The 26,551-nt window shown below is 42.3% G+C and overlaps 1 protein-coding gene and 1 long non-coding RNA gene across 3 annotated transcripts in view; one reads left to right on the top strand and one right to left on the bottom strand.

The window, feature by feature from the left end:
• The window catches only part of LOC142661846 (uncharacterized), a 61,696-nt gene that overhangs the window by 32,639 nt on the left and 2,506 nt on the right, over window positions 1–26,551 (top strand). Inside the window, exons 2-3 of the long non-coding RNA XR_012850827.1 lie at window positions 9,928–9,965; window positions 17,206–17,281. This is a non-coding gene — a long non-coding RNA (uncharacterized LOC142661846). The remainder of the gene's footprint in view (window positions 1–9,927; window positions 9,966–17,205; window positions 17,282–26,551) is intronic.
• The window catches only part of GHR (growth hormone receptor), a 378,351-nt gene continuing 367,190 nt past the window's right edge, over window positions 15,391–26,551 (bottom strand). For both annotated transcript variants that reach the window (XM_075839462.1, XM_075839453.1), the window contains 2 exons: window positions 22,893–22,962; window positions 15,391–19,922 (listed from right to left, as the gene is read on the bottom strand). In XM_075839462.1, coding sequence (XP_075695577.1) covers window positions 19,002–19,922; window positions 22,893–22,962 — 991 coding nt within the window. In that variant the 3' untranslated portion in view covers window positions 15,391–19,001. The remainder of the gene's footprint in view (window positions 19,923–22,892; window positions 22,963–26,551) is intronic.

The raw sequence follows: 26,551 nt of genomic DNA, 5'->3' as shown, positions 1-26,551 counted from the left end.
CGTTTTTGCCGAGTTTTGCGACACGGTTTCCGCGTCAAAAACTCGGCAAAATACCCCGTGTGAACATAGCCTAAATGCGGTCTCTTCGGCTGGGTTCACACCGAGTTTTTTTAAGCGGAAACCGCTCTGCAAAACAACGGCCGAAAATGCTTCCCATTGATTTTAATGGGAGGCGGGGGCGGTTTTCTCCCGTGAGCGGTAAAACCGGTTCGCGGGAGAAAGACGGGACATGTCCTATCTTCGCGCGATTACGCCTCTGACCTCCTATTGACATCAATGGTAGGCAGAGAAAGCGTATTTCGCAGCGTTTTATGCCCGCCGCGCTCAATGGCCGCGGGCGAAAAACACAGCGAGAATCGGCGTGCAGGCAGAGGAAAATCTGCCTCAAACTTCCAAACTGAATTTTGAGGCAGATTTTCTGCCTGCAAAAAACTCAGTGTGAACCCGGCCTAATACTGTTTTTGTATGTAATGCGTTGGGATATTATATTCTCACATATATATTCCATATTTATATCTAAATCAATTAACATTTTCATATTTTTGTAACCCAGTGTGTAGTGTTTTTGTCAGAAAAATGTATTTATTTATTTTTTCTCTTTTTTGTCATTATTTCGGATGGCACTATGCAATATTTATTGCACTGACTGGGAAGCACTATAGGAATCTTTTTAGTACACAAATAATACTGCTACACTTCTATAACTACCTCTATATTCGTAGAATGCTGTATATGAGAAACAATTATATATATATATATATATATATATATATATTTATATACATTATATATTTATTAGCCGGGATAAAAGCACTAATGCTGGTAGGGACAGGGGGCCAAGGGCCATGGGAATATATGTCGCTATGTGGGGAAAAGTAGGTAGGGTTTCAGTGAAACAAAGGGGTTTGTACCTTCTTAATTATTTCAACTCTCCTACTCAGCCGCCAGTGCAGGACAACTGGACGACTACAGTATACGTCAGCTAGATGCACATATTGATCGACTGTTTACTGTCCTGTTGTGTATTGGCGTCACAGTCGGATAGTTCAAATAAGTATATAAGATTTTGATTTTTGTACTAAACCAACACTGCCCCTGCCCGATTTAAGTCTCATGTGTCAGTGATGCCTGTAGAGATGTCATTCAAACCTCTGAAAGCATACATGCCATCCACAAATAATACCGCCATAGAGTGTCTAAACAGCAATTAAGTCAAATGGTTTACAGTTGATGTGTCCTCTGCGTTCTCATTCATGGGCATCTTTGAATAACCCAGCACAGCCCGCATCCCCTACGATACTTCTCATCACCTCCCCAATGCCTCACTTACCGTTTCTAACTCCCAGGTACTCTTTAGTTCCAGATGCCATCACACTGGGTCCAGAAGCTGTGCAGCGTCAGGACGCTGTATGCACCCAGAGCTGAAGAGGACCTGGGAGCGGTAAATAAATAGAGGGGTCTGGGGTCTAAAAATTATTTTTTGCTATGGTTCTGGATCTGAATTTTGGGGTCTGGTCTGGGATCTGAATTTAATTTGGGGTCTGTATTAATTTTGGGGTCTGGGATCTGAAAAATATACATTTTCTTCTGCTCACCCAGGAATCCCTTACAAAAAAAAAAAAACTGCTGCTGATAGGAGACGTTACCTGGGCCCATCCTTTAATGTTGGGGACAAGGTCTGGCTGTCCACTAAGAATCTTAGTTTTAAGAGTCCGTCAGATTTTGGAGGTTATCCATCCTGCAGCGTTCTGTCTGCAACTGCCAGTATCTATGAACATCCAAAGTACTTTCAACAACTGCTTACCGAAATTTCCAGCTTTTCTAAGCCAAGCCATCTTCTCCTATGGTTGTAGTATAATACCATCAAGAATTTGAAGTGTAACGAATAATTGATACCAGAGGGGACAGGGAGAATGGTCCATTGGAAAAGATACAGACCAGAGGAAAGATCCTCAGTATTAGTCAGGACTATACATGCTCATTAGTTGATTATAAAATGTCATTCTGAAAACCTGCAGGGACCTGGTCTTAAGATTTTGGTGGCCCCTTCTAGTGGGAGGGGTATTATCATTTACTTAACTGTCCACCTTACAGCGCCATCTCTACTCACCTCTAGCTACCAGTGCAATGAGCCCGACCTTGCTTCTATCCTCCTCCATGTTATACCCTTCCCGCTACATTACAAGAGACTTTTGTTTGCCGTTGCCCATAGCAAGAGGCAACTTAGTCCAGGGGACAGCTGAGTTAAATTCTGGACTAGAATTCTGCCGGCCGCTTGGTTCTTTCTCTAGGTATTGTTACACTATTGAAATTGTCCAACTGTTGTGAGGCAAAGTTGGCATCAGTTGGCCAAGGGATTTGTGTTTTGTCTTTCTCTAGGTTAATTAGAGTGCACCTCCAGGTAAGAATGTGTTGCTGCGTAGTCTTTCTGTTGTAAGCTTAAAGGGGTTGTCCAGTCATAAGAAATTGATGGCCTATCCTCAGCATAGGCCATCAATATCTGATCGGTGGGGGTCTGAATCCCGGCACCCACGTCATCAGCTGTTTTGAAGGGGCCGCGGCGCTTGTACGATTGCTGCTTCCTGTTAATTTCTTACCTGCTCGTACTGTGAATCGCCGATACTATTGTAGCGGCAGTTCACAGTATTACAGGCTTCTCCCATTCAAGTGAATGGGAGAAGGCTGTAATACTGTGAACCGCCACTCCAAGTGTGTCGGCGAGCAATGACAGTAAAGAAGGGGAAGCAGCGCTCGTATGAGCGCCGCATCCCATTCAAAACAGCTTGTCGACGGGGGTTTCCACGCGTCACACCACCACCGATCAGATGTGGATGGCCTATCCAGAGTATAGGCCATCAATTTCTTATGACTGGACAACCCCTTTAAATGTATGTGTAAAGGATCTGCCAGGCACAACTTCTGTTTATACGCCCATGCGTAATCAGTCTGCACCAGGTTCTATGTCTCTGAGACTGACTCCATCTTCCACCACTCAGGATGGCAGGCTTAGGAGTGGGAGAGCCTATCCCAGCCTGGCCAGACGGAGCTAGCTCCCGCCCTCTGTCTATTTATACCTGCCTTTCCTGTTCCTCCTTTGCTTGTGATTCTTCTCGTGTGGTTTCCTGGCCTTGCTGCAGCTCCTAGCTATTTGACCTTGCTTCATACTGACCCCGGCTTACTGACTACTCTCCTGCTCTGCGTTTGGTACCTCGTACATTCCTGGTTTGACTCGGCTCGTTCACCTCTCTTGTTGCTCACGGTGTTGCCGTGGGCAACTGCCCCATTTCCCTTGCTTGTGTCCCCTTGTCTGTTTGTCTGTCGTGCACCTACTGAGCGTAGGGACCGTCGCCCAGTTGTACCCCGTCGCCTAGGGCGGGTCGTTGCAAGTAGGCAGGGACTGAGTGGTGGGTAGATTAGGGCTCACTATCTGTTTCCCTACCCCCCTGCCATTACATAATCACAAGCCCATATACCTAGGCTACCCTGGTCCCTCACTCTATTATGGACCCCCTTGAGACCCTGGCTCAGCAAATGCAGGGTCTCTCCCTACAGGTCCAGGCCCTGGCTCAGAGGGTCAACCAGCCTGACGCTGCCATGGTAGTACCCCTCACCTCACCTCTTGAACCCCACCTCAAGTTGCCTGACCGGTTCTCAGGCGACCGGAGGACTTTTCTCTCCTTTCGGGAGAGTTGTAAGCTCTACTTTCGCTTAAAGCCCCACTCCTCAGGTTCTGAGAGCCAGCGGGTGGGTATAATTATGTCCCGGCTCCAGGAATGGGCCTTCTCCCTGGCCCCTGAACCTTCCTCCATTGACCGTTTCTTTTCTGCTCTCGGACTCATTTATGACGAGACTGACAGGACTGCCTTTGCCGAGAGTCAGCTGGTGACCTTACGTCAGGGTAAGAGACCTGTGGAGGAGTATTGCTCTGACTTTAGGAAGTGGTGCGTAGCTTCTCGGTGGAATGACCCTGTCTTAAGGTGCCAGTTTAGGTTGGGTCTGTCGAACGCCCTGAAAGACCTGCTAGTTAGCTATCCCTGTTCTGACTCCTTAGACCAGGTTATGGCTTTAGCGGTACGACTTGACCGACGTCTCAGGGAACGACAACTTGAACGGTTTTGTGTTTTCCCCTCTGACTCCCCCATGATGCCTCCCGAGGTCCCGTTGCTTCGCTCTTCCACGGAAGACTCGGAGGTACCTATGCAACTCGGGGCCTCCGTGTCCCCCCGACAACGTGGAGAGTTCCGCAGGAAGAATGGTCTCTGCTTCTATTGTGGGGATGACAAACATCAAGTGAACACCTGTCCTAGGCGTAAGAATAAGCAGCCGGAAAACTTCCGCGCCTAAGTGATCATCGGGGAGGTCACTTGGGCGCACAGGTATTTCCCGTAAATATGAAACGTAATAAAATCTTGCTTCCCTTTCAGGTCTCTTTTGGTGGTAGGTCTGCTACCGGCAGTGCCTTCGTGGATTCAGGGTCTTCTGCTAATATCATGTCTGTGGAATTTTCTATGTCTCTAGCTATGCCATTTGTTGACTTGCCTAAACCTGTCCCGGTAGTGGGTATCGACTCCACTCCTCTTGCTAATGGTTATTTTACTCAGCATACCCGTTTTTGAACTCCTTGTTGGCTCCATGCATTTGGAGCAGTGCTCTGTACTGTTGATGCAGGGATTATCGTCCGATTTGGTTTTAGGCCTTCCCTGGTTGCAGTTGCATAATCCCACGTTTGACTGGAATACTGGGGAGCTTACCAAATGGGGTAATGAATGCTTGACGTCATGTTTTTCTGTTAATTCTATTTCTCCCCCTGAGGTGGTGAACACGCTACCTGAGTTTGTTCAGGACTTCGCCGATGTTTTCTCTAAGGAGGCCTCCGAAGTGTTACCTCCTCATAGAGAATACGATTGCGCTATCGATTTGGTACCAGGAGCTAAGCTCCCTAAGGGTAGGATATTTAACCTTTCTTGTCCCGAACGTGAGGCCATGAGAGAGTATATACAAGAATGCCTGGCCAAGGGTTACATTCGCCCCTCTACTTCTCCGGTAGGTGCTGGCTTCTTCTTCGTAGGGAAGAAGGATGGTGGTCTTAGGCCATGCATTGACTACCGTAACTTGAATAAGGTCACTGCAAGGAACCAGTATCCCCTTCCTTTGATTCCTGATCTCTTTAATCAAGTCCAGGGGGCCCAATGGTTCTCTAAGTTTGATCTACGGGGGGCGTATAACCTTATCCGCATCAAAGAGGGGGATGAGTGGAAGACTGCGTTTAACACGCCCGAAGGTCATTTCGAATACCTCGTCATGCCCTTTGGGTTGTGTAATGCCCCCGCGGTCTTCCAGAATTTCATAAATGAGATTTTAAGGGATTACCTGGGGGTATTTCTTGTAGTGTACCTTGATGACATACTCGTATTTTCCAAGGACTTGTCCTCCCACATTGAGCATGTCAGGAAGGTGCTCCAGGTCCTTCGGGAAAACAAACTGTTTGCTAAGACCGAAAAATGTGTGTTTGGGGTGCAAGAGATACCATTTTTGGGTGAAATCCTCACTCCTCATGAATTCCGCATGGACCCCGCCAAGGTCCAGGCTGTGGCGGAATGGGTCCAACCTGCCTCCCTGAAGGCGTTACAGTGTTTCTTGGGGTTCGCTAATTATTACAGGAGATTTATTGCTAACTTCTCGGTCATCGCTAAGCCTCTTACGGACCTTACTCGCAAAGGTGCTGATCTCCTCCACTGGCCTCCTGAGGCTCTCCAGGCTTTTGAGGTCCTTAAGAAGTGCTTTATCTCGGCTCCGGTGCTGGTCCAGCCCAACCAAATGGAGCCATTTATCGTGGAGGTTGACGCATCCGAGGTGGGAGTGGGGGCTGTCTTGTCCCAGGGTACCAGGTCCCTCACCCATCTCCGTCCCTGTGCCTACTTCTCCAGGAAGTTTTCGCCCACTGAGAGTAACTATGATATTGGCAACCGCGAACTCTTAGCCATTAAATGGGCATTTGAAGAGTGGCGCCACTTCCTGGAGGGGGCTAGGCACCAGGTAACGGTCCTTACCGACCACAAGAATCTGGTTTTCCTAGAATCTGCCCGGAGGCTAAACCCGAGACAAGCTCGATGGGCGCTATTTTTTACCAGATTCAACTTTTTGGTTACCTATAGGGCTGGGTCTAAAAATATTAAGGCCGATGCACTGTCGCGTAGCTTCGTTGCCAGCCCTCCTTCGGAGGAAGATCCTGCTTGTATTTTGCCTCCTGGTATAGTCGTTTCTTCTATTGATTCTGATTTAGTCTCTGAAATTGCGGCTGATCAAGGTTCAGCTCCCGGGAACCTTCCTGAGAACAAGCTGTTTGTTCCCCTGCAACTCCGGCTAAGGGTACTTAGGGAAAATCATGACTCCACACTATCTGGTCATCCAGGCATCCTGGGTACCAAACACCTCATTGCCAGAAACTATTGGTGGCCTGGGTTGCCTAAAGACGTTAAGGCCTACGTCGCCGCTTGTGAGGTTTGTGCCAGGTCCAAGACTCCCAGGTCCCGACCAGCGGGCTTACTACGTTCTTTGCCCATTCCCCAGAGACCTTGGACCCATATCTCCATGGATTTTATCACCGATTTGCCTCCATCTCAAGGCAAGTCGGTGGTGTGGGTGGTAGTAGACCGCTTCAGTAAGATGTGCCACTTTGTGCCCCTCAAGAAACTACCCAATGCTAAGACGTTAGCTACCTTGTTTGTCAAACACATCCTGCGTCTCCATGGGGTCCCTGTCAATATTGTTTCGGACAGAGGGGTACAATTTGTTTCATTGTTTTGGAGAGCCTTCTGTAAAAAGTTGGAGATTGATCTGTCCTTCTCCTCTGCCTTCCATCCTGAAACTAATGGCCAAACTGAGAGGACTAATCAGTCTCTAGAACAATATTTAAGGTGTTTTATCTCTGACTATCAATATGATTGGGTCTCATTCATTCCCCTCGCCGAATTTTCCCTTAATAACCGGGTCAGTAACTCGTCAGGGGTCTCCCCCTTTTTTGTAATTTTGGGTTTAATCCACGGTTCTCCTCCATTTCACCTGGTAGTTCCAACAATCCCGAGGTAGAGGTCGTTCATCGGGAACTGTGCACTGTCTGGGCCCAGGTTCAGAAGAACCTAGAGGCGTCCCAGAGTATACAAAAAACTCAGGCTGATAGAAGACGTTCTGCTAACCCCTTGTTTATGGTCGGGGATCTGGTGTGGTTATCGTCTAAGAACTTGTGCCTTAAGGTCCCGTCCAAGAAGTTTGCTCCCCGGTTTATAGGGCCGTATAAGGTCATTGAAGTCCTCAATCCTGTCTCCTTCCGACTGGAGTTGCCCCCATCTTTTCGTATACACGACGTGTTTCATGCCTCCCTCCTTAAACGCTGCTCCCTGTCCTGGGCTCCCTCGAGGAAACCTCCTGTTCCCGTTCTCACCCCTGAGGGGGTGTAATTCGAGGTGGCCAAGATTGTGGACAGCAAGATGGTCCAAGGCTCCCTCCAGTACCTGGTCCATTGGAGAGGATACGGGCCTGAGGAGAGGACTTGGGTACCCGCCCGGGATGTTCACGCTGGGGTATTGGTCAGGAAGTTCCACCTTCATTTCCCCAATAAACCAGGTCCACTTAGAAAGGGTCCGGTGGCCCCTCATAAAAGGGGGGGTACTGTAAAGGATCTGCCAGGCACAACTTCTGTGTATACGCCCATGGGTAATCAGTCTGCACCTGGTTCTATGTCTCTGAGACTGACTCCATCTTTCACCACTCAGGATGGCAGGCTTAGGAGTGGGAGAGCCTATCGCAGCCTGGCCAGACGGAGCTAGCTCCCGCCGTCTGTCTATTTATACCTGCCTTTCCTGTTCCTCCTTTGCTTGTGATTCTTCTCGTGTGGTTTCCTGGCCTTGCTGCAGCTCCTAGCTATTTGACCTTGCTTCATACTGACCCCGGCTTACTGACTACTCTCCTGCTCTGCGTTTGGTACCTCGTACATTCCTGGTTTGACTCGGCTCGTTCACCTCTCTTGTTGCTCACGGTGTTGCCGTGGGCAACTGCCCCATTTCCTTTGCTTGTGTCCCCTTGTCTGTTTGTCTGTCGTGCACCTACTGAGCGTAGGGACCGTCGCCCAGTTGTACCCCGTCGCCTAGGGCGGGTCGTTGCAAGTAGGCAGGGACTGAGTGGTGGGTAGATTAGTGCTCACTGTCTGTTTCCCTACCCCCCTGCCATTACAGTATGTGCTCCAAATTACTGCCTTTAGTTTCTTACATAATGGAGGCTAACATCTTTGCCAGCTGGCTATACACACAATTTGTGTCTGTGCATATATATATATATGAATTATTTTTCCTCTCTCTGTTCTACACAAAACTGTAAAAACAGCAAAGGGGCATCTATTACATCTAGAACAGATAAAAGATTTGTCGCCACCATTATATTTAAGAGCAGTCACCTTATGGAGCTCTCTGCCTCTGGATTTTGTGATTTATTACATTCATTTAAAAGGAGTCTGCCTGTATTTCTAAAAAGAAATTAGTTATCTACATTAGATTGCTGAGATGGGTCATTGATTGAGGGATTTGTTAGGATTGCCAAACTTGGAGTCAGGAAAAGATTGTATTTTTCCCCCAAAAAAGACAATTGGTTTCAGCATCATGGAGGGTTTTATGCATGTAGGTGGAACTTAGTGAACTTTCACTGTATGGCCAAAAGTATGTGGACACCTGACCACTACACCTACAGTATATGAGCTTATTAGACATCCCATTCCAAGGCTATAGGTTTTAATATAGAGTTGGGCTCCCATTGCGCCTATAACAACCTCCACTCTTCTGGGAAGGCTTTCCACAAGATTTTGTAGTATGTTTGTGGAAATTTGTGCCCATTCAGTCAAAAGAGTATTTGTGAGGTTAGGCACTGATGTTGGATGACGGTCTGATTTGCAATCAACGTTTCAATTCATCTCAAAGGCTTTGGATAGGGTTGAGGTCAGGGCTCCACTTGAGTTCCTCCGCACCAATCTCGTCTTTCCATATCTTTATGGACCTCACATTGTCCACAGGGGCACAGTCATGCTGGAACAAAAAAAGGACTTGCCACAAAATTGGAAGCATACTGTACAATAGTTTTAAATACCTTTGTATTCTGTAGCATTTACATTACTTTTCACTGGAAATTAGGAGCCTAGTCAAACCCTGAAAAACAGCCCCAGACTATTATCCCTACTCCACCAAATTTTACAGTAGGCCCTATGCTGGTAGGTAGCGTTCTCCTGACATCTGCCAAACCCATATTCTTCCATCAGACTGCCAGATAGTGAAATGTGATTCATCACTCCAAAGAACGTGTTTCCGTTGCTCCATAGTCCAGTGGCAGCGTGCATGGCGCATGGTGATCTTATGCTTGTGTGCAGCTGCTCAACCATGAAAACCCATGCCATGAAAGTTCAGATGCACTGTTCACTCTGTAGTAAGTAATGCAACAGGATAGGCGATTTTTAAATGGCATGAGCTTCAAACCTTGGCAGCCCCGCTCTGTATATTTATGTGGTCTACCTATTCATGGCTAAACTGTTGTTACTCCTAGACGTATCCACTTGACAATAATAGCACTCATAGGTGACCGGGGCTGATTTAACAGATCAAATATCTCAGAAACTGACTGCTGGCGAAGGTGGACTCTTATGACAGTGTCACATTTAAATTCACTGAGCTTTTTAGTACCACCTATATTACTACTAAACTTTTGTCTATGGAGATTCTATGGCTGTGTGCTTTGTATTATGCACCTGTTTGCAACGGGTGTGGCTGAAACATCAGAACTTAATAATTAGGAGAGGTTTCCACAAACTTTTAGCTATATAGTGTAAGTTTTAAGTCAACCTTATTAAATATGTAACTATATGTAACTGTGTGTTTACCAACCACTTAGGTGGAATTTCCCTAAAGACCCGTGTAACTTCATAAAAGGTAATGGGACATTATACATTCATTATTGAAAACCACAGGCTATACATGTTCATATCTATTATTTTATTAGAAACAACACTTGAGATAATAAACCTCCAAGAAAATAAATTTATTTTGCTCTGAAAGGAAAAAAAGAGAACACAGACATAACAATGAGAGACATCAAATATAAATTGAAATACACATTGTCATGACTTATAATGGCTTGTGTAACCAGAGTACCAAACTGACATTCAGAGATTGATTGAGGTATTTAACTATTTTTGGCTAGAAAACCTTAGATAGCATTATAGACTTGTCATACTAAAATATCTACAGTCTATGATGATCTGTTCAATGGAAATATTCCTGGGCTCATTTTTTGCTCATTTTATTTACTAATGTTGAACTTTCCTTGGAAATTTCCAGTAATAATCTGATATACAGTGAAACCTCTCCAAAAGACCACCACTGTAAGATGACCACTCCCTTATCTAGACCAGAACTCATGTCACAGATTTACTTTTCCACCATATACAGTGCATACTGCCCATCTTATTTGAGAAGACCACCCTGCTAGAAGACCACATTTCAATGCAATTTTGGGTGGTTGTCTTAAAGAGATTTCACTGTATGTATTTTAGGCTTAGCTATTGAGATTTATAAATGTTCTTTCCTGCAGCACATTCTACCATGTGATTATATTTGAACAGTATTGTAACATTTTATAGGTGCTTTCCAGAACTAAAACATAGATGACCTATGATAGGCTATCAATGGTTGATCGGTGAAGCGTCCGATTTACAGGACTACCTCTGATCAGCGGAAACAAGGGACTTATTTTTCAGGCACAGCGACTCGTCTGTACATAAGGTTGTGCCTGGTACTACATCTTAGCCCCGTTGAAGTCAGACCTTACCGATGAAACATTAATGGCCTATCCTATGAATAGGCCATCAATATTTTAGTCCTTTGACATACTCCTTTGACATTTACAATACATCCGTATTATAACATGGAGCACAATTATGTACAGGTCACATAGTCCATTCATATGTTTTAAATCTACAGAGTCCTGTAAACTACGTAATAAACATAAAAGTTAATTTTAAGACATTTTCATTACCGTAAGTTCACATCTGGCATTTTTCTACTGCTTCGAATACCACACCAAACAGATTTTACATGTCAATTTAATGGGAATTAATCCTACATAAATTGCAAGGGAATTAACTAATACTTTTCATTTCTAATTTAGATTTTAATTATTTCATGTCCATTCACATTCCGAGCTGCTTTTTGGTTGCCCCTGGAAACAGACAGCAGTTTATTTCCACCCCGTTGTCAAACACGTTTTCTTACTGTGTAAGACTTTGTTGTCGCTGATGCTTTTCCCTTTCCATCAGGGTTTCCTTACAGCGCTGTTCTTGCTGTAAAAAATACTGAAACCCTGACAGACCCCATTATCAATCAATGTGATCTGTTGGGATGTGTTGGAATCTGTTTGAAGGGTCTCCTGACCATATAATGACCCTCAGTAATCAGCTGTAATCTATGACAGCAACCCGACAGCGCCATCATGGGGAAAATGAAGCATTACATAGTTCTCATTGAAATCAATGGGGTATTTATGTAATGCGCAGACTTGTTGGGTCCTCCAGAATAAGAGACGCTCTTTAACTATTAACTCAGTACTACCTAATACTGTTCTTAAACATGGAAAAATCCTTTTAAGTACTCCTTAACCACTCTAATGTGTATCACACTCTGTGTCCATGATTATATTCTAGTTTCCCTGAATGCACGGTAGAATATTTTGGCTCATTAGTTAATAATCTCAATAATAATTGTAAAAGCTAAGTTTCATTAAACATAGAAAAGTTATTAAAGGCAAAAGAAACGACCACCCAGAAACTTCAATTGAACAGATCCATTAGAGTCCAGCATGAATAATATTTATCATAACACTACATAATATAGTTGTACTTGTAAGACAAATTTAGCAGCAAGTTAGTAGCGATTTACCATTACTACCTTAAAGGCAAAATATTTACCATACAAAGTTATTTTTCAGAATTAATTTGTAATGCTGGTTAAATTGTATTGAGTTATCAGTCCTCCTCATTTACATACATAGTTTACTGTATTGAACCAGTTTAGGTGGTACAAAATTCCAGTCCATCCAGTACAATTGAAACATCATTCTCAAGCTTTTCAATGTCGGCAAAACAACCTGACAACCTTTATGAAATACAATTCCCATCCCATCAAAGTAGCATTTAAAGAGCTCCTGCTGCAATTTTCTGGGGTATATGTCATCTTAACTGTAAGCTAACTGCAATATTATATTGTTTATTATTCCTCATATACAAAGCAAAAAGAATAATCTGTCCCTATTCTCTGTGGGAAGAATGGTGTCTCTTCTGTATATTGCTCTCCATTGTAGAACCATTCATGCAAATATGTGTCTGTAATAGAGCATACATGTAATAAACCATGGACAAAAGGCCCTATTAGACGGAGCGATTGTCGTAAAAATTTTTGTATAATCGTTCGATGTGGCACATCTACCTGGGTGAATGATTATCGTTCGTCGCTGCCACATCCCCTAGTCTAATCAGAAATCTTCCAGTCAGCAGTTCAGAGATGAGGTAGTGGCGAATGAGCAATGATCGCAGTAACGACTGAACAGCAATTATTGTCACGGGTAATAGACCATGTTTTGAAAGTAAATGACTCGCTAAATCATCACTTGTCGCTCGTTCATGAAAGAATATCTGCCTGTCTAATAGGGCCCTAAGACAGAAGCCATATCCCCATTGTCAGTAAGTTTATGGGCTGATAACCATTAGGCTCAATGGTACCAAGACTGCCTCCATTTTTTTCATAATGCACTGTATACAAAGCTAACAAAATATAGCCAGGGCCCATGATGGATACTCTTAAAGTGAATGTCCAACTTTGAACACCATTTTGACAAAAATCTGGCACCACTAGGGTGTTTTAATAAAACAGTGTGTTATGTCGTTTTTAACAAAATTTTCAATTGACTTTAATTATTATTATTTTTTCACTTTTTAAGATACAGCTTCTATGTATCCTGTATAGATAGAAGCTGTATCTTGCCATCAAAGCCAATTCCGTCAGGTCAACAGGACTGACGGCTTGGCTGAAAGATGGTCCTCCATGTCTCTGACACTCAGGATCGAGCTAATAATGATCACATCTAAGTTCATAAACTTTATTAGCTGGATCCTGTGTATCAGAGACATGGAGAACCATCTTTCAGCAAAGACGTCAGTTCAGCTGAACTGACAGAATCGGCTTCAATGGCAAGATACAGCTTCTATGTATATAGGATACATAGAAGCTGTATCTTAAAAAGTAAAAACATTTCTTTAATTAAGGTCAATTACAAAGTTGCTTAAAATCACCTAAAACATTGTTTTATTAAAAGAAAAATTTTAGTTCAAAGGTTTCCATATCATTTGATATATATTAAGAAGCACAGGATGTTGTACCTAAAAAGGACATGATGCTAAAAGATGGGCATGAACTTATAGAATTTACCGCTGTTCAGTGAATACTGCCAGTTCATAAGGAGCCAGATATATCTCTGAGGCACTAAATAGTCATTTCTGTGAAGCTCTGGCACATTTATATATGAATTGCAGCCCACATAAAAGGCTGCGTAAGTCTGCTGCTTAAATAAGAGGTACACTTTAAATCATGGCTAACCCAATGACACAGCAACTAAGATTATCCATAGATATTAGATAGCTGTTAGCTGAAGGATTGCTCAGTCAACAATTATCAGCCCAGATGTCCCCAATAACATGTACCTTGGCCTATCAGTCTTTATTTCAATAGAAGGGGATAAGCAGCTGTCAGACCCTTCTGTTGCCACTTATCTCCAGCGAAAATAATACGATTGGAGAGGTAAAAACCCATCCTTTCCATTCCCAGGTGCCCTGGACAGCAGACGTCTGGCAGCCGCAATCATTGGGATCCTCAGACAGAAATCTAATGGCCAACTTTAGCCCCAGATGATCACTGAGTCAACTGAGCAGTTGAATACTGATAGAAATTGTAGTATAAGCATAACGTCGGGTATATTTTACTTATCCACAACATTAAATTCACTATTTTTTCATTGCATTGCCTTTCACATTAACCACAACAACACACCTATACGTAACACTTGATCTAGTTTGTGCTGTCAATAACCTAAATTAAGATTGTACATATACAAAACCATTCTATGCTACTGATATGTCACATTTATAAAACCTTTCCCAATCTAAGACGAAAGGAAAAAGGAAACACATTCATGATTCTTTTTTTTTTTTTTTCCATTAAACTATATCACTTAACAACATTAAACATGTAACCAAATTCCCTGTGTATTTATGTAACTTACAAAGTACACAAAATAAGGCTTCGTTCACAGCTGTGTTAGAGGATCCGTTAGGGGCATCCATCGCAGATCCGGCAGGAATTACCGAAGACAATAGCGCAGCATGCTGTGCTATTGTGTCCGGAAAATCAGACACCCCGACGGAAGCCGACCGAACCCATTGACATTCGTCGGCCGCCGATGGTGGACGTTGTGCAACAGAACCATTGCTTCCGTTATTCCCTTGTTCAGGTCCTCTGACGGAGCAGAACATCAGAATCGTACAACGCAGGTGTGAACATAGGCTAACCTGCATATTCACTTTAGTGTGATTCACTGATACTGAAAAATATTTGGCCCCATTTATAGAAAATGAACATAATGGTAATTCTAGTAAGAAATGAAAACTGTTGTCATTACGTGACCTGTCCTCTTCCTTCATATTCACTAATGGCCATATTTTTTAATATTCCATGAGATCCATATTTACTAAAGAGAACTTTCCCTTTAAAGAGGCTCTGTCACCAGATTATAAGTGCCCTATCTCCTACATAATCTGATCGGCGCTGTAATGTAGACAACAGTGGTTTTTATTTTGAAAAACGATCATTTTTGACAAAGTTAGAAAAATTTTAGATTTATGCTAATTAGTTTCTTAATAGACAACTGGGCGTGTTTTTACATTTTACCAACTGGGCATTGTAAAGAGAAGTGTACCAATCAATGACCAATCAGCGTCATACACTTCTCATTGTTCCAGCCCATTGTTACAGTGTGATTGTGCAGTGAAAGATGCTGGGCTAGAACAATGAGAAGTGTATGACGCTGATTGGTCCCTGATTGGTCAGCGTCATACACTTCTCTTCACAACGCCCACTTGGTAAAAAGTAAAAACACGCCCAGTTGTCTATTAAGAAACTAATTTGAATAAATCTTAAATTGTTTAGAACTTTGTCAAAAATGATCGTTTTTCAAAATAAAAACCACTGTTATCTACATTACAGCGCCGATCAGATTATGTAGGAGATAGAGCACTTATAATCTGGTGACAGAGGCTCTTTAAATCTAACACAAGTAAATATTAATAAGTAAGAGCCTTGGGATCATGTAAATAAAACCAACAGAAATCCAAATTTTTTAATATACAAATGTAGCACAGTTTATCTTGACTAACTTGCATGCGCAGTATCACTCCATTCATATGGGGCTCCCAGACACAGCAAGGTATAGATGTAGCCAAGCTTATCTTGACTCATTGAATAATTCAAGTTAAAGTTTCTTGCCACTGTGTATGCATTAAAAGTCAAGACAAAGATCGCTCTGTAATATATGTAATATATTGTAATACATTGTAATACATCTTATAAGAGAAAAATGCCTCTTTCTCCACTTATCAGACGCCTTTCCTCTTCCTATCCATTTTCTTAACTGTTTACTCACTTGGAATTCACTCTGTATTTAGTAATGCAGAGAGGAAACGGTTGCTAAGCACCAGTGTGAGATAAGGTTATAGCTGCCAATACCAGTCTATGTAGAGGGTAGGGGCAGCAGGAGGAGGAGGCAGCAGAAGTGAGAGAAAGACACACACGGCTGCAGCTGCTGGTAAGTGTAAGACTGGGGCTTGACCTAGAATTTTGTTTTGTAGTGTGCGATAAATCAATTTCCACAGGAATGCATTGAGTAGCTTGAAAATCTCTTCAAAATCATTCCAGTCAAGCGATTTGCTAGTCTTTTTTTTTAATTGCTACATGCTGGGATTTTAGAGCTACAGACTTGTCTAGAGCTATTTTGAAAAGAGTTTCAAGCTACTCAATGCGTTTCTATGGACAGCGATTTATCACAATGAAATCACAGCATTTTTTTGTAGTGAGATAATTTGCTTTAGCCTAATGAATTCCTATGAACAGCGATTTATCACTCACTATAAAAGAAATCTATGTCTAGCCCCAGCCTTACTGTCTCATCCCAGTGCTGGATTCTCTGCTACACTGCTGCTGACTGCTGTGTAATTCCCTCCATACTGCATCTAGTAAGTGTTATATCTTACCACAGTACTGGATTCTCAACTACAATACTCCTTACTGCTGCATTATGGATTTTGTCTGTATGCTGTGTATAGGAGACTGTTAGCAAGTCCCCCTGCTTCTACTTCCTCTTCCTTCCCACTCCATAGACTTCTATGGACAGCTGTAACCTGAACAGTTAATAACACAGGGGGAAGGAAAGTGGAGAAAGTGGCATTTTTCTCTAATAAGATATATTACGAAGTTTCTTATATTCGCTTGCACTAGTTGTTTTATAATGCTTTTAAAGAGACTACGATTAAGATACATAATGAAATTAAGCAGCGTGTTTTAGGGAGGCAGAGGGATTGACTAGCCCAAATTACAGGTACAATCATAGCTCTACTACATAATGGTACACATAAAGGGGCACATTCTAAGCATGATTTGATGGAAATGTTGTGAAACTACCTATTAGGGATTTCTATTTATTGGTTCATTTGTCTAGTCCATATAAGCGTAATCTAAAGGCCCTTTAACATGGGCGAATTATCGGGCAAACAAGCGTTCATCGGCTGATTGTATTATTTATGCAGCTGAAATTATTATCGTTGTCGGCAGCAAATCTCCCTGTGTAAACAGTGAGACATGCTGCCGACATGATAGAAATGAATGGGGACGCGCGATTGTAGTAACGACCGCTCGTCCTCATACTATCTCCTTGTGAGCTGATCAATGAGCTGTCTTGTTGATCGGCACTCGTTTACACCTTTAGAGGACCCTAAGTCTAGGTCTACATTTGAATATTTTTGTGTGGGGGGAATCCTTGTTTTCAGTATAAAATTTATTTTTACTGTTCTAGAAAAAGAAAAGGATCTCAACTGCACAGATTGATATTGGTGTGAAAGAAGCTCTTAGCATATCAGCTCCATTAAAGGGTATGTACACATAGGTAGGTTAGCAAAAATGAGGGGACACGTGCTAAGGATTATAACTGCAGGATGATAGTCTGTAACCATGAAGACACATAGGTCTGCATAGGAGCTGTATACATAAACAGTCGATTTTTAATCACGAATATCTGCAAAGTTGCTATTTAAAAAAAAAAAATCATTTACATTAGACGCTTTAGAGCAATACAAATTGTTGCAAAGTGAACATACCCTTTAAATGTTATTTTATACAATATATGCCTCAATACATTACCTACAGAGCTTTCATCATGTCAATCTAATTCCTTTAATGAACAGTTCTCAGGTCTCCAGCTGATCTAGAACCACTACAGACCATGAAGACTACTAAAGTTAACCAATATCTGGCAAGCCAAAAAAGCTGCCGAGTGAGAAATAAAATGGGCCACAAAATTTCTACAAGCTAGAATAGAGCCATATTGAGTGTCTACCTATTAAATCTTTGTATATTCTAGGAAAATACTGCATACAATGAATTGATATATCTGTAGAATCCGTACATTTACGCCGCACAGTCATTGCACGTTTCAGGCTTCTGAATGTAAAAATATACTCTGTAAAAAAAATGTGGAATCGGCATTTAGATTGTATAAATGAGTATTGGCAAAGTTGGCAGAATGGTCGGGTTTACAGAACATACAGCGTTATATAATAATTGCGTTTAACCTTACTATTATAAAATATCAGCTCATACATAAAGTTCTGTGTTTCAATACTAACCTGGTCTGCCCCCATGTAGTCTTACCAATAATCTATTTGCATTGCATGTGAGATAATGCAATAAGCAATTGCATTATAAAACTTCCTTAAACATTATCATTCAATAAATAAAATAGCTGTCAACTTTTAGACAACTAAAACTAGGGTTGCTTGTTGGGTCTGCATCGAATATGGTCACCAACTGTATTGGCGGTGTTATGATATGTTCAATATGATGTATGTCCATAAACCAAGCAGTTTCCATTGCCATCTATCTACATTATAATATAATGACAGAGTAGGACCTAAGATGAAGAAATTCTGGGCTCCTATGCTTTAAGAAACAGTTTACACACATGAATTCAACTTCTGGTTCTGCAATAGCATCCAAAGACATCATTGGACAGCATCTCTACCCAAGACATCCTTGGAAGGTGCTTCTAAGGCCTGTTCTTCAATCTCGAGGGAATTGTAAGTTTTGTACTCTAATCTCCCACCTACTTCATATTTTTTTTGACGTCCTACCCTACAGAAGATATGTTTTGCCCATTTTCAGCTAAACTCACATCTTACAACCAGTCTAGATATCCACACCAGGTCCTAATGGATATCAATCTACCAAGGAACACTCTAAATATTGTAGGTGTCCCTTCAAGTTGAACCATTCCTGCAATGTAAAGGTTACATGTGAAATAATGAGATATAACCAGGTACATACAACATTGAATAATGATGACATGTATAGTTTGGATTGATGGATACCATGTGGATAGTGTTCCAAGGTGACGGTTGAGCAGTAGCTAGAAACAGACTACCCTATGCTACAATTCATTACATAAATGAAATTATTTGATAAACATTTTTGGCATTTTTACACTGAATATATTAGCTTAAGCTTTACAAGATAAACACAAATAAAAGCTTGTGGACAATGTTTTTTGGTTGAACAGTACAAGCTCATGCTCTGAAACTCCAAAATCAAAACGTATTATGGCATCACTTTGTTCACTTGATCTGTGGACATGTAGCCACATGGTTGTAGAAACTCCTTCCCTGGTGGAGCAGTAGTGTTGAGCACGAGGTTTTGTAGTGAGTTTATTATGTGAACAGAGGTATAGTCAGCCACGGGTGACTCGTAACTCGAAGCTTTTTCTGTGGCACGAGAGCTCATGGTGGCAGCTGTAAGGCTTTCTGGGGTGAAGTAGCTATCCAGGGCAGGATTCTGCTGAACACTTTGTGAGGCCTCTACTGGGAAATTCAGAGCACAGAATGCCGCTACTGCGGTATCACATACATAAGAATTGTCCATGTTGAGATTTGTTGGATGTTGGATGGCTGGTTCATTGCATTCTTGGTTCTCCATCTTCATTCTTTGCCCTGGTGACAGAAGAAGTCTTCCAGCTGGCGTGATATCACTTACAAGGGCATAAAAATCCATGCTTGGCTTTGAACCGATACTCGTCCCATTTCCAAGTATTGGGCAAACTTTACCATCTTCTGGTTTTGTGAAAATATTTTCTGTATTTGGCATTTGAGAATTTGTAGGCACACCTCCACTATTTGATTTTTCACTAAGGCACAAGAGATCTACTTGGTTATCTTTTGTATTGTGAGAATGTCCGGTATCTGAGGTTTCATTGCTCATATCACTGTTGCCAAAATCTGTTTCTGGTATATCTGGTTCACAACAGCTGGCCCGGCCAGAGTCATCGTCCTTAACACTCAGGCAACTATGAGCCTTGGAGTATTCTTCTGCCAAAAGCCGGTCAGTATCAGTGCCCTCATTCTTGTCTTCCTGGTCATCAAGATCAAGCTCAATAAATTCTACCCAAGGATCATCACTGCATAGCTGTTGTTTGTAGCTGTCATGGCTGGCAAGGATTGAACTGACTTCATCCAACTTTCCTTTCTGTTCAAAAGGCAAAAGCATGTTATGAATACACATGTGAAGGGACAACAGATGGTGATCATGACATTTAGAAGATTCCAACTAATACTTATTTACAATGACTGCTAATTAAAACAATAATGATTGAATGGTTGCCATTTCCAGACAATGGGGCAGATTTACCGACGCTGGCGTCTCAGAAGCCAATCTCAGGATGAAGCCCGCAGGAGTAAGACGCGGCAAATTTATTATGAGGTGCAGGTCTCTTAATACATTTGTCGCATCTTCTGCTGTCCGTGAGCCAGCTCGTATCTTTTTAAAGCAAATTGCGACTTTTGATGCATTTGCGACTTTACTATACCAGAAAGCTGGCGTTGAAAGGTTAATAAATTCCCCCAATGTATTTTGGGCTTTCATGAATATGTGTGAACTCTTGGCATATACCAGCATCAATAAATTGACAAAAGTAGAAATATAAGTTCATGGACAGCTTTCATCATTTACATTGGGCCCAATACCACAAAGCATCTTTATTTTGTTTATATATTATACATGTTGAAGTGGTTCTTTACTTCAGTTTATTTTTTAGAAAATCTGATTTATAGTGCTGACATGGGGACTGGAATGATATGGCTACTGTAAAGTTCCGGCTTTGAGCTTAAGGGTATGTGCACACACACTAATTACATCCGTAATTGACGGACGTATTTCGGCCGCAAGTCCCGGACCGAACACAGTGCAGGGAGCCGGGCTCCTAGCATCATACTTATGTACGACGCTAGGAGTCCCTGCCTCGCTGCAGGACAACTATACCGTACTGTAATCATGTTTTCAGTACGGGACAGTTGTCCTGCAGCGAGGCAGGGACTCCTAGCATCGTACATAAGTATGATGCTAGGAGCCCGGCTCCCTGCACTGTGTTCGGTCCGGGACTTGCGGCCGAAATACGTCCGTCAATTACGGACGTAAATAGTGTGTGTGCACATACCCTAAAAAGGGGTTGTCCACGAATGGACAAATGATGACGTATTCACAGGATAGGTCATTACTATATGATCGGTGGGAGTCCGACAACCGGACCCCGCACCGATCAGCCGCTTCGGCTGCCTCTGGGCACCGGATGTCCATGCCGGAAGCAGATGGCTCTGATCACGGAATAGCGGCCAAACTGCAGTACTGCAGCTGTGCCCCTATTCAAGTGAATAGGAGCAGTTCTGCAGCACGGCAGCTATGCAGAAGTTGGAGCCTTCTGCTTCCAGCTCCGACTACTGAATACCCTTCACAACATCCAGTGATTGACGGCAACCGGAGCAGTTGATCGGTGCGGGGTTCAGGTGTCGGACCCCCACCGATCATATACTGATCACCTATCCTGTGGTTGCTATGGATACACTGTTTAACAATAAAGTGTTTTCAATAAAATGTCAGGTAAACAGTCTTGCCAGTGCACTGCGGCAGAGAGGCTGGGAAGAACATAGTGCAGGTCTTACTCTATCTCTTACTGTCTTATTTTTATCGCCATGTTCCGAACGTTTAGCCTAAGGGGATAGGGCCTACACTGGAAAGAAAGATTTATATAGTTTATGCTAGAAACGAAGTTATGCTGCAAATCTACACCTGCTCATAGCAAGCATAGATTTGTAGTTCTGTCGCACGGACAGCCAAAGATGCACCAAATATATTAAGACGTGCACCTCTTAATATATGTGGTCCGTCAATGCAAATTGGTTGCGTTTTAATATATTTCCCCTACTGTTCACATAATGAAAATATAAACGATGTAAGCTTTGGCATCTCTCTATTACCCTAACACTATATACAAACATGTTGCATTTTGTTTTTAGACTTGTTATATGGTATATTTTATATATATATATATATATATATATATATATATATATATATATATATATATATATATATGAAAAATCATAAATCATCTGGCTACCAATTTAACGTGTGCCATTTTATAAGGCATGTTATACCACTGGGGTTTAGCATCCTAAACATGCTCCTCTCAAAACTGTCTTTTATAATTTTGGCCCAAAACAGGTTATAATACAGCTCTTCCTGTTCCAACAAGTGATTGACTGACATGTAATGCTGCTTCTTTCTTTAAAAAGAGGTTCTTCAGCAGCTACAGTATGTGTTATACATTTGTGTGTCCTAGCTGCTACACATCATCATAATACACACCTCAAATGCTCCAGTCCTTCTTTATGAAAAGGATAAGGGTGTTTCATATCAATCAATAAATCAATCAATCAATGGTGGATAGGAAGCACCCCGTACTGCAACAGCTGAGGTTCTGCAGCAGCTGAGGTATGTTTTATAAGAAACAATGGGGCAGATTCACTAATACGGTCTAATAGTAAAACAGTGTAATCTTAGACCAGGCAGTTAGAAGCACCAAATTTATCGTAGTGCTGCATGCTGTGTGATAAATTTGGCGCCTCTAGTTAGACTTGCTGGACATTTTTCCCCTCCTTATACCACTGTTAAAGGGTAACTAAACTTTCAGAAAACTTCTGACTAGTCATAGGGACATGTCAGAAGTTTTTTTCCATGGGGGTCTGAGAACTGAGACCCCCACCGTTCGCAAGAGCCGATTGGTTTCTGATTGGCTTGTCTCGGAAAGCCGAGGTAATGGTGTACGGTAGAAAGTCTTTGGGCCTCTACAGCAACTGCTCAGCTTTCCGAGAAAAGCCGATCAGAAACAAAGCGGTTCAGTGCTCACCCATATATAAGTTGACATGTCCTTTTGACGATACAATAAAATATTCATCTGTTTTTTTGGATCCTTTTGAAACAAACGGCCATTGGTAAAGCCAGGCATTCCTAAATCAATGAGAAAATATTACACACACCATGTTTGATAAAAAAAATAACAAAAAACTTGACTATTAATTTCTCTGTACTATAGAAAATTTACTAAAAATTATAAACTGATTATTATGGCCATATTAAAAAAAAAAAATATGCCAGCCTTACTTGTAGTAGAACAGGATCAATCCCTTTAATCTTTGGAACAGGCACTGGAGGAAGAATCAGCATCTTCAGCCTTCATTGTACGGAAAGAATCAAAGTTTATGTACGGTGCTTAACAAAATAAATTATTTTCTATAAAGCGTTTGGTACATCTATTTCACCCTGAAGTTACTAAAGTATCGAAGGAACAAATAATAGACTTTTACGGTGATACTCCTTTAGTCCAGCAGCCAAAAATCAAGAAATTCTGATAAATCAGCACAGAACTTCATGACCATCTTGAATTTTTACAAAACAAGAACACGAGGACTGAGCAGAGAGAACAAATTACAACGTCAACCTCTAACAAGTGATAAAGGAACCTTTTGTATTAGCAAAATCTTATAGATTTTATATACTTTTCTATGACAGTCCAATAATCCAGAATCTTTGATAATCCAGCACCTATGAGGTTACGTTGATTCAGGATTAAAGGAATATTACTGGACTATGCTTTATTGGTAAATCATGTTTGGATGAAAACACAAAGTGAGACCACTTTACAGAATGTACTAGAAAATGACATAAATATAAACTATAGCATTGTAAACCGAATCCTGCACAACAGGGTCATAGCTAAAGGCTCATGGGCCCTAGTTCAAAAATTCAGCTTGAAACCACTAAACCCCTACCCCCCCACACGAATTATCCTCATGGCCGCCGGCTGCAGCCCATGGTGATAGTGCACTCCTTAGTGCGCCCTCGCATTAATACCCCTTTGTGCCGCCACAAAGAAATAGCTGCCCCTATGTGCTGTTACGCAATGCAAATTCCCCCTTTGTGCCCCCAACAAACTAATAGTGGACCTTTTTTGCCCCACATTAATAGTGATCTTCTTTGAGCCCCCACACAATAATACCCACTTTGAGTCCCCATAGTAATTACCCCTCTTTGTTTCTGAAAAGTAATAAGCCCTCTCTGTGCCCCCCCCACAAGATTATAGTGCCCTATTGCTCCACCACAAGGTAATAGTGGTCCCTTTGTGCCCCCAAAGTAATAATTCCCCCTGTACTTATATTCTACAAACAGTTAGGGTATGTTCACACGTACACGTCCGTAACGGCTGAAATTACGGGGCTGTTTTCAGGAGAAAACAGCACCGTAATTTCAGCCGTAATGGCATGTTGAGGCGCTATTTCACTGCGTCCATTACGGACGTAAATGGAGCTGTTTTTCCATGGAGTCAATGGAAAACGGCTCCATTTACGTCTGAAGAATTGACAGGCACTTCTTTGACGCGGGCGTCTTTTTTACGCCCCGCCTTTTGACAGCGGGCGTAAAAAAAATGACCGTGTGCACAGAACATCGTAAGACCCATTCTAATGAATGGGCAGATGTTTGCCAACGCTATCGAGGCGCATTTTCGGACGTAAATCGAGGCATAAAACGCCCGAATTACATCCGTAAATAAGCCGTGTGAACATACCCTAAGAAGCCCCACCATTGTCCTCCTAACCTTTTTTTTTGCCCCAAGTCTAAAGGGCCCCAGTGCAGCACATATTATATCCACCCTTAGGGTATTTTTTCAGGCGTATTTCATGGGGCATTTACGCCTCAAAAAACGCCTGAAAAAACGGAAACTGAACGCCTACAAACATCTGCCCATTGAAATCAATGGGAAGAACAGCATTTAGTTCATATGGGGCGTCTTTTCACGTGTAAAAAGACGCTCCGTAAAAAGAAGTGCATGTCACTTCTTGAGGCGTTTTTTGGAGCTGATTTTCCATTGCCTCAAAAGAAGCTCCAAATTAAAAGAAGCTTCATTTTCAGCTTCAAAAACACCTGAAAATCAGAGGCGGTTTTCTCTGAAAACAGCCCTGTATTTTCAGACGTTTTTTGTTAAGCGTGTGAACATACCCTTAGGGTATGTTCACACGAGGGCGTCCGTAACGGCTGAAATTACGGGGATGTTTCAGCCTGAAAACATCCCCGTAATTTCAGCCGTACCGGCATGTGCAGGCGCTTGAACGCCGCGTCCATTACGGCCGTAATTAGCGCTGCTATTCATTGGAGTCAATGAATAACGGCTCCAATTACGGCCAAAGAAGTGACAGGTCACTTCTTTGACGCGGGCGTCTATGTACGCGCCGTCTTTTGACAGCGGCGCGTAAATATACGCCTCGTGTGAACAGACAAACGTCTGCCCATTGCTTTCAATGGGCAGATGTTTGTCAGCGCTATTGAGGCGCTATTTTCGGGCGTAATTTGGGGCAAAAACGCCCGATTTACGTCCGTAAATAGGCCGTGTGAACATACCCTTAGGCCGTTCCCAAATTGGTGCCATTACTAGATTTAACATGGTTTTCTATTTAGCTGTTTCAATATCTACGATAGACAGAGATGGAGACTGCTCGCTCGTGTGCAGCTAACGCTCCTCTACCCGGTTCAGCCCACACAGTATCATGCTCCCATAGTGCCTTCCCACACTGATAATTTATGGCATATCCTATTTTTTTTTTCATATACAGTACAGAGGAATGACATACATATTAAAATGGTCACACAGTAGGCACTGGTAGCAGCCTCAGAAAACAAGCACCTAGGATAAAGAGGTAGTTGCTGATCTAACATGTACTAACATCTTTAATGAGCTCCTTCCCTCAGCAGTGCGGTGTGCAGCAGAGTGTGTATCTTGAATTCTCCTCCTCTGTCACCACCAAACCGGCACCCCAGAACACCAGAGGTCCCAGAGAGGAGGAGACTGGGGAGGACAATTCAAGATACACATGCTTCCGCACGCATGAAGAATTAGCTTATTAAGTACAGTCAACCTTAGTGCGTCGATGGGGGCCTGTGGGTCCCCCTGGCTTAGGGGTTCAGTTACAACTGCGACTATAGCTACACCATGTGAGTGGGCCCCATTATGTAATTGTAACTATGGAAAAAGGATAAAAAGAAACACGGCGCACATGGTGCATCATCCCAGGACAATTAGAATAAATTGATAAATACAGGACGGTGCTCACCTGATCTCGTTGTGCTGGAAGCACAACGTCCTTGATAGCATAGAAGTCAGAGGGTGTCTGCAGCCTGGGATATGTCCGGTGACCCGTAGGGTTCCGTTGTCAATGGTTGAGGATATTTTGTAAAAGGAATCCCACTGAACGGCGCTGATCCACCCAATTTCAAGGAAACGGATCCAATAAACTCCTTAGAACAAGGAGCTACTGGTAAAGATTCCAATAAGATCCTAGTTTGTCAGGTAAGGATCTTTAAACTATTTATTGCGTTTTTTAAAAGTACATACAAGGAAATCCTACGCGTTTCGAGACCGAACCGGTCTCTTCATCAGGCATGAAAAAACCACAATGGCGATACCTCGCCTTGGCTGGGAATATATAGCCTGTCAAGGATTCACAAGGAGGCTTTGGGTCAGAGTTCAAAGTTAAAACGAAACTGAACATTTGATACAAAAAGTATTTTGTGTAAATAGTCACTATACTGGTGAGTACTTTTCAGGGTACACGTATTTAAAATTTTCTTAACGAAAATAAATGAAATTGTAATTAAATAAAAAAGCATGAGCGTAAACGTGATAAAAAAACGCTCAATGTAAATTATCACTGTTGCTTTTGGTAAAATATGATAAAAGCAGTGTTAAAATAATTACGTGTGTTAAAGTT

The sequence above is a fragment of the Rhinoderma darwinii genome, chromosome 1 (genome assembly GCF_050947455.1).
Source record: "Rhinoderma darwinii isolate aRhiDar2 chromosome 1, aRhiDar2.hap1, whole genome shotgun sequence".
NCBI lineage: Eukaryota > Metazoa > Chordata > Amphibia > Anura > Rhinodermatidae > Rhinoderma > Rhinoderma darwinii.
The sequence above is the reverse complement of the archived record's forward strand: the minus strand, read 5'-3'. Positions and strand labels throughout refer to the sequence as shown.